General features: G+C 32.3%; 4 protein-coding genes across 5 annotated transcripts in view; 1 reads left to right on the top strand and 3 right to left on the bottom strand.

The window, feature by feature from the left end:
• Positions 1–2,265, bottom strand: LOC106101074 (28S ribosomal protein S5, mitochondrial). Its single transcript, XM_013280174.1, has 7 exons — positions 2,014–2,265; positions 1,728–1,947; positions 1,506–1,639; positions 1,292–1,386; positions 1,015–1,150; positions 720–919; positions 1–406 (listed from the first exon to the last, which is right to left on the bottom strand). The coding sequence occupies exons 1-7, from the start codon at positions 2,162–2,164 to the stop codon at positions 50–52; spliced, it is 1,293 nt and encodes a 430-aa protein (XP_013135628.1). The 5' UTR covers positions 2,165–2,265; the 3' UTR covers positions 1–49.
• Positions 2,266–2,579: 314 nt separating this feature from the next.
• Positions 2,580–5,724, top strand: LOC106101167 (zinc finger protein-like 1 homolog). Of its 2 annotated transcripts, XM_013280309.1 has the most exons (7): positions 2,580–2,632; positions 2,719–2,825; positions 2,897–3,008; positions 3,118–3,311; positions 4,147–4,381; positions 4,817–4,940; positions 5,392–5,724. In XM_013280309.1, exons 2-7 carry the CDS (start codon positions 2,724–2,726, stop codon positions 5,573–5,575), a joined length of 951 nt encoding a protein of 316 aa, XP_013135763.1. In that variant the 5' UTR covers positions 2,580–2,632; positions 2,719–2,723; the 3' UTR covers positions 5,576–5,724. The 2 variants fall into 2 exon arrangements, with proteins under 2 accessions (XP_013135763.1, XP_013135762.1); XM_013280308.1 differs by having other exon boundaries at positions 2,589–2,825.
• Positions 5,725–5,727: 3 nt separating this feature from the next.
• On the bottom strand, positions 5,728–7,969 carry LOC106101166 (tubulin--tyrosine ligase-like protein 12). Its single transcript, XM_013280307.1, has one exon. It carries the CDS (start codon positions 7,845–7,847, stop codon positions 6,006–6,008), a length of 1,842 nt encoding a protein of 613 aa, XP_013135761.1. The 5' UTR covers positions 7,848–7,969; the 3' UTR covers positions 5,728–6,005.
• Positions 7,970–8,764: 795 nt separating this feature from the next.
• The window catches only part of LOC106100927 (DDB1- and CUL4-associated factor 5), a 6,928-nt gene continuing 6,807 nt past the window's right edge, over positions 8,765–8,885 (bottom strand). Inside the window, exon 9 of the mRNA XM_013279992.1 lies at positions 8,765–8,869. Coding sequence (XP_013135446.1) covers positions 8,765–8,869 — 105 coding nt within the window. The remainder of the gene's footprint in view (positions 8,870–8,885) is intronic.

Below are 8,885 nucleotides of genomic sequence, written 5' to 3'. Positions count from 1 at the left end.
TTAAATTAAATATTTTATTTTAACACTAAAACTATGTTACATGCGCCATCTAACTTTCCTTAACATCATTTTCCTCTGGATATTTATAATTAAGGAAACTCTTCACTTCACCATTTTCAATTTTAAGATTTAATCGAATCTTTTCATGGTTTCTGTATCTCTCGTATTTCTTAAGATAAATATCATAGTGTGGCATTGTCTCATAGAACCTTGGGAATTTCTTCTTTTTCAGTACAACCTTCTCATTCATGACATGTTGTATGAAATCCAAATTTTCATCTTTGGGTATTTCTTCCTTTGTCCTAACAACACTGGGACTGGCCACTACGGTAGGATAATATTCATTTTCAGCCTTGTATTCAACAAGATGTAGTTTTTTCTCTTCCGCAAGCTGTTGATGTGTTCTCTGCAAGTTAAAAAATCAATTTAAACTGTAAATCAAAAATGTCAATGCTTATAACATGCCTTGATTATTCAAACTTTCCCGTCATGTTTCAGAAATTATTTATGAACGAACTGTAAAATTTTCAATGGAAATCTTTATTTAAAAACAATTTTTGCATATCTAAATTATAATCCATTTCCTTCAATATAAACCTACCATTAAATTGCAACAATAATTTATAATTATCTATTTAAATGTTCGAAAGTAATAAAAACCCCATTAGTTTGTTCCTAAGGATCAGTCATTGGGTTCTTTTATAATCTCGCTATCTTACCTGTTGCAGTAAACCAATAAAGAAAGCTTTGACTATATGTTGCAAATTGTGAGAGCCTTCCACTTTGGCACGGAGGTCCTTAATACCAATAGCTTGACAGATCTCCTTAATAGCTCGGTGGCAACTCAAGCCAAAACCTTCATTCTTTTTCTCAACATAAATCTTTGTCTTTCCAAAAGCAGTAAAGAAATCATGGAAAACTAGAATAAGAAAACAGTTTAATGGATTACTTAATTTAAAAAGTAAATTTACTAATTAAAATAATATCTGATTAGAAAAAATGAGAAATCTTTACTTGTATGGCCATTATAAATGTCAAAATGCATCAATTTCTTTCCTGCCCTATTTCTGGCTTTTCTTAATGCTGCTGGGGCTTCCTTTGCTCTGCCAAGACCAAAACCCGCAAGACCTTGCCCATTTCCAGTTACAACCTACAAACAAAACAATTATTTTTGATTTATAATGAATACAAAATTAAGCCAATTTGAACCCATTTCCCCCAACTGCATAATTCTAATGTAACCTAATTGGTTTAATTGTTAATAAAAATAACATAGTAATATTTACTGTACCATTGCCTGGTAGTTCCGAGTTCTGCCTAAAGTGCCTTTCATGATTAGCAAAGATCTCAATTGCAGCACTTTTGTATCAAAACCAGTAAACTCCTCTGCAAAGCAAGGAAAACTGTTAAAAAAGCATCATCTACCAAGTAAATAATAGTTTTATTACAGTGCTTATTCCAAGTAAAATTCATTGTTCAGGCATTTTAGCTTTAACAAATATTACCATCAGCAACTGGATCTGGAGGTCCAATGCTTCGCCCCGGCATGCGAGTTCCAGACCAACCTCGCTCAATGGAACTCAGTTTAATTCTACGGAACTTTGTCATTGAATCTCGTAACTTTATCAATTTTTCCATTCTATAAAGATATAAATCACATTAGTGTTACAATCGTGCAATACATAAGAACTAGGTAACATTGTATTATTGATAAAAAAAATACCCACCTTTCAGGATCTTCAGGTAGTTGTTGCTGTTTCAACAGTTCTCTACCTCTTATAACAGGTGCAGATAATCCTGGCCACAGCATATTTACTTTTCCCACTCCTATCATTTGTCCACGGTTCAAATCTCGAATTCGTATACGTCCTGCACCTTTCCCACGACCTTTTTTAGCTCCAGCATTACTTACAGATGTCACGGATTTCCACAATTTTTCAGCAGGTACTATAATAATTACAAAACAATTAAAAAAAATTAAAGCACACTAAGAATTTATTATCCCATACATACATTTATTGAAAAAGGTTACACAAGCTATCGGAGAAGTACTGATTTTTTTTAGGTTATGAACTGCATTGTTTTGATAAATTGGTGTGTGATTAAATATTATGTTTATCGGCTTTTTAATTAGATTTTTTAGTGAAAGTAACTTGAGAGCCATGATAAACACAGTGATAATTACTGTGTTTTCTAAACTTAATAATATTTATTCATTTCGCTTTTAAGTAAAAACGAAAAAACCAATTTAACTGACAGCTGTCATCAAGCTGACACTGACGTTAGAAATCAAAGAATATTAATGTTATAGAACAATATGTCGAGTCTACTACGAAGTTTCGTTTTGAAACGACTGTGTATAGTTACAATCGTTAAGAATTTTTACTAAAAATCATGTAAAATGATAATTATTCAGTAATTTTATAAAGACAACCTACTCCTAAAATCTAAAGGGGAAGGCATAAATTACAGATTTCCATTAAGCGCGGTATTAGCAAGTCGTCCAACATTCATAGATCCCAACTAGCAATTTATTATTTTTGAACGATAACAACAAATTATTGACAAATTGACATATAATTTACGTGGCTGACAGTGACAGCCAGATAGAAACGAAACGAAACCGAATCATGTATTGTAGATTTTTATAATTCAATACTAGAAAATATTATTTATACAGTACAGTACTGTAACTTAATCAGTTTTCTATCCTTTTAGAAAAAATGGGACTGTGTAAATGTCCGAAAAGAAAGGTTACCAACCAATTTTGTTTTGAACACAGAGTGAATGTTTGCGAGAATTGTATGGTAACAAACCATCCAAAGGTAAGAGAAAATACAGAATTTAAATTAAAGAACAAACTCTGTATACTAAACAAGTCTTTATTCCTTTATAGTGCATTATACAGTCTTATCTTCAGTGGCTACAAGACAGTGATTATAATCCTATTTGCGAAATTTGCACAAAAAGTTTATCCGAGGGGGAGTGCATCCGGCTAACTTGCTACCGTAAGTAGAGACTACTTGAGTTTATTTTCACGTGGAAAGGATAGTGATAAAAAACATGAAATAGGTATAATTATTATTGTGCTCTTACAAATTCCTATAATTCTTGCAGATGTATTTCATTGGGAATGTGCGGAATCTCGTTACCGTGCGTTACCTCGCACAACAGCCCCTGCAGGCTACCAGTGCCCATCTTGTGCTACTCCAGTATTCCCCCCTCCAAATTTAGTGTCCCCTGTAGCTGATGTTCTCAGAGAGAAACTTGCTGGAGTCAACTGGGCAAGAGCCGGTCTTGGTCTACCTTTGGTAAAATACATATGTTTGTTAATCAATATGCAACTGAGAAATTATTATTATAGTTTGTCTAAATGTTGTTTTGTTTATCAAAATAGATTAGTTTGACAATTAATTTGAAATTTAGTAGGGATGGGTTGTGTAAAATAAGTCATAAATCTTATTGATTTTCGATTTTTATTCTTATAGAAGTTGGAATCGATAGATTCATAGTTATGACTTATAAATTTAAAAAAAAAACACAAATTAACAATGACCTGCAGAACCATTACAAATAATAAGAGTGTCATTAATAAATGTTACATTAATAAATACTATTACGGCGGTACATAATCAAATTAGATTTCGCTATTGTTTCTGTCAACGCTAAATTCTCTACAGTATGATCATTACTAGAATTTTCCTCTAAATTAGTTAATAAGAAAATAATAATTTTAGTTGAGTTCGATAAATACTTCAACCGAATATCGATAGTTTATAATTGTTCGCTATGCGAGTTTGTTCAGTCACTACGATACCTGTCTATTAAGTACAGCATTTGCCCTCATACAAATTGAATTCGATACTTCATATGCGTCATTTATCAAACTAATCTAATTTAGACAAACTATATAATAATATCAACTTTTTTTTTTAATAATAAACGGTGCTGATAAAACTAAATGTGTAAACTAAAAACTATGACAATGAACCATATTTATATTAAGATGTCAAATTATTTATAAAACATTCAAAAAATCAGTAAAACAAACAAATTGCTTAATTCATATGTTAGTACAAGTTTATGAATATGTCTCATGATTCTTTTAGTAAGATATAAGCATAATAAAAATTTTTTAATAAACAGCTTTCAGATGATCAAGACATGAAAGGTGCTGCAAGTAGACGCAGTCAATCTCCGCTTGAAAAATTCCAATATACCAACAATATAATGGATAGCCATCGCGGGACTCCTGTTGGAGCGAGTGATGATGAATCAACAAATCGCTCTGCAACAAGCTCACCACATTCCGTAATTCAAATTCCAGACGAACCTGTCAATATTTACGATGGTACATCCAAAAGAAATGATACCTTACAAGGTATTTACATGTTTAAAATTTGATACTAGTATATAAAGACTACCGGTCTAAATATTAAAGCAACAAATGTCATAGCTTATTTATTGATAAGTGTTAACTCCAAATTCTATTAAAATCTTGACATCCGTTAGATTCTAAGTGAATTGGGAAGCAAACTATTTAGCATTCACTAAAGTATTAGGTTATAAATGACTTGATAGTTTGTTTCAATATTGTATTCTGTGATCCTTAGAAATTAATAATAATTACTTGAATATATACCATTCCAAAATCGTGATTCAATAATTAATACATAATGAAATTAGTTTTATTACAAAGAAAATATAAACATATGTAATAAATAGATAAATGTTTACTTTTAAAAAAGTATCATGTGTCTTTGGAAAACACAGGTGGTATATGATGGTACTGTTTATAATTTAATTAAAACTGCAGGTGGTCAAGCACCAAGAAAAGGTTTCAAGTCACTTGACAACACAAGTGTAATAACAAATTTTGATCATGATGAAAACAAATATAAACAGAAATCAACATTTGCCTGGGTCAACAGATGGTGGAAGTAAGTAGCACTTTCAACAAGTTTTAAGATATGTCTACAATAGTATTATGCAGAAGGATTATCACAGAATTCTTCTAAATCGGCTAACCCTTTCTTCCTTCAAGAAGCAAGCCTACAATTTCCTAAATGGCCGGCATCTATAGTTCCTCTGGTGTTGCAGATGTCCATGGGTATAGTTGACCACCTCTGTGTTCCCGCCGTTCATTTGCCCCATCTCTTATTAAAAAACCATTTTTGTGATACATTGTAAGAAACATCAATCCAGCCAATTTTTCGCCTTTTATACTACTATAGCATACCTTATATACTTTTTACTATACCAGCCAAAACCTTAGATTACAAATGAACATTAAAAACATAAACACATAAAAATCTGTCCTAAAATTACCAGTTATAAAAACCAACCATTATTACAAAAGGATATTTTTATTACATTATATTTTTTTCATAGGAATACACTTCCCTCTTCTCGCATACGAAGAGCTGGTGGTCTGTACAGACGCTACTGGATCATGCTGTTTGTTCTGATAGCGGTTATAATAATTTTAGTCCTGCTTAGCCATCGTGATGTTGATGAAGAGAACCCATTTGGAGTCATCCATGATGATGGACATAGAATATTGCAGAAAAATTAATCTTGGTATTTATTATTATTTATAATTACAATTATTTTATTGAAATCAAGCAATTTTCAAAGTGATATGTGTACTAAGTTTAATTGTATGATTTATATCATGTTGTCTTTGAGAATGTACAATTGTAGAGAATAAATAACTTCAATATATTGTTGTGTTTTATTGAAAAAATGGTTTATTATCATAATTCATACATTTTATCTTAACAAATATATTTGCAAGGCACATTCATAACAGTGTATCATACATACATACACTCATTTTTATACAAATAGGCAAAAGCATAGCCTTTTTGAAAGCTTTTGCTGTTAATTTTAACATTCTTAAATAGTTGTTTCAAGCAAACATGCTGCAAAATTTATGACAGTCTTGACTAGAATCCTTATTGCAAATGAAATTGCAGGGAATTTGTGACAATTATTAAGTAGCTTTAGAGTATTTTTGTGCAGGTTTCAACTTCTTTATCCAAAAATAGAACTGAAAATATATCATTGTAGAAATCAGGATAGTACACACATGCACGCTGACAATCTGGCATCCAATTTATTTCTAACAACTTTGGTTCCATCGCTGACTCCTTTGCATCCCAACTTAACATTAAATCAGCAGCGTAAACCGCTCTGGATTGTGGACTCTTGGCGATTCCGAATGGTGGTTGTTTAGATGTAGCTGCAGTGAACAATTCAGCAAACATTTTAAATATTGATTTTTCAACTTCTTCCCAAGAAAAATTGCCATATTGTTTTGCCCAGTTGTCTTTAAAATCAGCACAAAGCATTCTAAACAGTTGTACACCTTCAGCGTAATTCATTACAGTAAAATGTTGCTCGTAATCTTCAAAATTGTCAAGAGAAAAGGCTTTATTGGAAAATCTAAGAAAGAAATTATTGTAAATGTAGACTTCAGTAGGGTTAACAGATTTCAACAGGATTACATAACGAATATCAAATTTAACCAAACCAACATCAGGTCTCTCAAATAAAACTGGATTATGAATATATTTTTGAGCAATTTTTGGTCCAGTTAATGGCAGTCGACACAAAAAGTTCAAATTATCAGAGATATAAATATCTAAACCTCTAGCTAAGTTATAAGGTTTGCAAATCCAATGATTATCTAAGCCATTTTTCTTCCGTTGCATATAATAAGCTACAAGTTTGGGAAGCTCAGTCTTCATATTAAATGTGGTAGGTAACCAAGTTGGTAAAGTTTCTAGTTTATCCCTTGCAATGTTCTTGTCTTCTTCATAACACCTTCTTGCCACAATAGCTAAAAGATCTTTAATTGTGATGACATACTCAAAAGGAAATTGATTAATAAATTTATGTGGAGAATCAACACTGAACTCCTGGAAATTCTTAAAATGGTTTGTTAACCACAAAATATCAGCATCTCCTTCATTATGAACAATTTCAAAGTCTCGTAAAGTCAAATGTTGATTGATAAGAGAATATTCTGAGAAAACTTTAAATTTTTCTGATCTGGTTTCCCCATGTTGTAAGATTTCTACATAAGGTAGGGTTTCAATAATGTGACCTTCTAAGAAGTACCTTTTATCGGGTTCTTCTTGGGTAAAATCTTCATCAAAGTATTCATAATGCTTCCAAGGTATCAGCATAGCTTCCCTCTGTTTGGAATCTGGGTAGTGACCCTCTACAAAGTTCACAGTGATTGTATCACCTTCTTCAACATTTTCAATGGGAAAAAGCAAAGTGTATGTCAACTGATGCGGCACATAAATAAATGGCACAGCGCGAAAGTTTGGATTATCAGAATGTATGATACCAAAACCTAACAAATCTAAAACATACCATACTGGTACTCGATCTTCTACTGAAAATTCACTGCCTGATATAGCATAGGTGTGAGCGTATCGCCAAATACTTCGCGACACTTCTTCTATTCTTTCTTCTGTCTCTGTACTTGTTATTTGCATATAATTACACATGGTTTCTAAAAGACCAGGAACATTTCGTAAATTCCTTTTTACACTATTCGCCTTAAAAGTCCACGCATGATCTACGAGATAAATGTGATCCGAATTCGCCTTATCAATGTCACTTATCGCCATCACACACCAGATGGGGTCGTAAGGCATTTTCTGCTTGTCTTCATAATCTATCTGCATCAATTCAAAAGCAACGCCGGAATCTAAAATCTGATCACGTAATTTTTTGCACAGTGTGTGCCAAAAATGTTCAGGAACGCCCGATGAAACCAATTGAGGCTTGTGCATAGCCAAAAAGGTGTTGTAGTTTGATATTCCATCCATATCGAAATAAATATATTATGTAAAACTATAGAAAAACTTAATTTATGTCTAGACCAAAAAATAGGAGAAAAAGCTAGCGAACGGCGAGTACCGGTACAACACAGACTGATAATGACAGCTGACAAAAGTGAGCAGCTGATTATTGAAATGACACACACTCGATGGCATTGACAGTCGTAATGTTGCTGCATCGAATCGCTTTGAATAAATATTAAGATTAAAAATAATCTGAAGAAATAAAATCTTTACACTGTCGCTGATTAAATTATATTTCATGAACAACTGCAATCAAATTGTGAATATAAATTATAGGAAATAAAAATACATTTAGTTCCACTCGTCCATGTTGTCGCATTGTATAGAATAAAACTGTACAATAGATCTTCAGTGATTGTAATTAAAATCTTTACGTGGCAATAAATATGAAAATAAAACAAATAGAGTTTTTGTTACTAGTAAATAATATTTATTAAATTTTATTTTATAAAATCTAATTTTCTTACATTAATACTTATAACTCGACAAAGTCGTAAGCGTTCTTATCTTTTTGCAGGGGATATTATAATATATCAATAACTAATCTATACAACAATAAGCAATGTTAAGGCCTCCCGACACACACTCTTTCTGAGATCGCGCCAAAACTCAACTTCTAAAAAAATATTGGCAATGTAAAGACTAGTCGTTCGTAGTAGGTAATTATAAAATTGGAAAAATGTGTTCAAAGGAGGCCTTTCATCCGGATGAACCCTAAAATAACTTAAAAACAGGGTACACCTCCGAATCATTTATAGTAGAGATAGACCCTTAAACCTTTACGAAACTTGTAGACACAGAGTACAAATAGTTAAATAATCGCCCAGACCGGATAACTTATAATAACATGGAACACAATTTTAAATCTATCTATAAATATTTCAGTTTGAGTCAGAGTCCATGTGGTTTCTGTAATTGCGTCGCGCTCGTTTGACGCGCTGGCGGAACTTGAGCGTCTGGTAGTCGGGGTCGTCGGAGACATCGTCCTGTGCGCGGGGGGCG

The sequence above is a fragment of the Papilio polytes genome, unplaced genomic scaffold, assembly GCF_000836215.1.
Source record: "Papilio polytes unplaced genomic scaffold, Ppol_1.0 DF824024.1, whole genome shotgun sequence".
Lineage (NCBI taxonomy): Eukaryota > Metazoa > Arthropoda > Insecta > Lepidoptera > Papilionidae > Papilio > Papilio polytes.
Note: the sequence above shows the minus strand (reverse complement) of the source record. Positions and strands in the feature narration are given on the sequence as shown.

Bases quoted from the DNA above. Each gene is read 5' to 3' on its own strand.
- LOC106101074 (XM_013280174.1), bottom strand. From the start codon at position 2,164: ATGGCTCTCAAGTTACTTTCACTAAAAAATCTAATTAAAAAGCCGATA. The intron at 1,387-1,505 runs GTAATATTTGTT...CTTGCTTTGCAG, and splicing joins TCCAGATCCAGTTGCTGATG to AGGAGTTTACTGGTTTTGAT. The intron at 407-719 runs GTAAGATAGCGA...TTTAACTTGCAG, and splicing joins TTATTGGTTTACTGCAACAG to AGAACACATCAACAGCTTGC.
- LOC106101167 (XM_013280309.1), top strand. From the start codon at position 2,724: ATGGGACTGTGTAAATGTCCGAAAAGAAAGGTTACCAACCAATTTTGT. The intron at 3,009-3,117 runs GTAAGTAGAGAC...TAATTCTTGCAG, and splicing joins CATCCGGCTAACTTGCTACC to ATGTATTTCATTGGGAATGT. The intron at 4,941-5,391 runs GTAAGTAGCACT...TTTTTTTCATAG, and splicing joins TGGGTCAACAGATGGTGGAA to GAATACACTTCCCTCTTCTC.
- LOC106101166 (XM_013280307.1), bottom strand. From the start codon at position 7,847: ATGGATGGAATATCAAACTACAACACCTTTTTGGCTATGCACAAGCCT.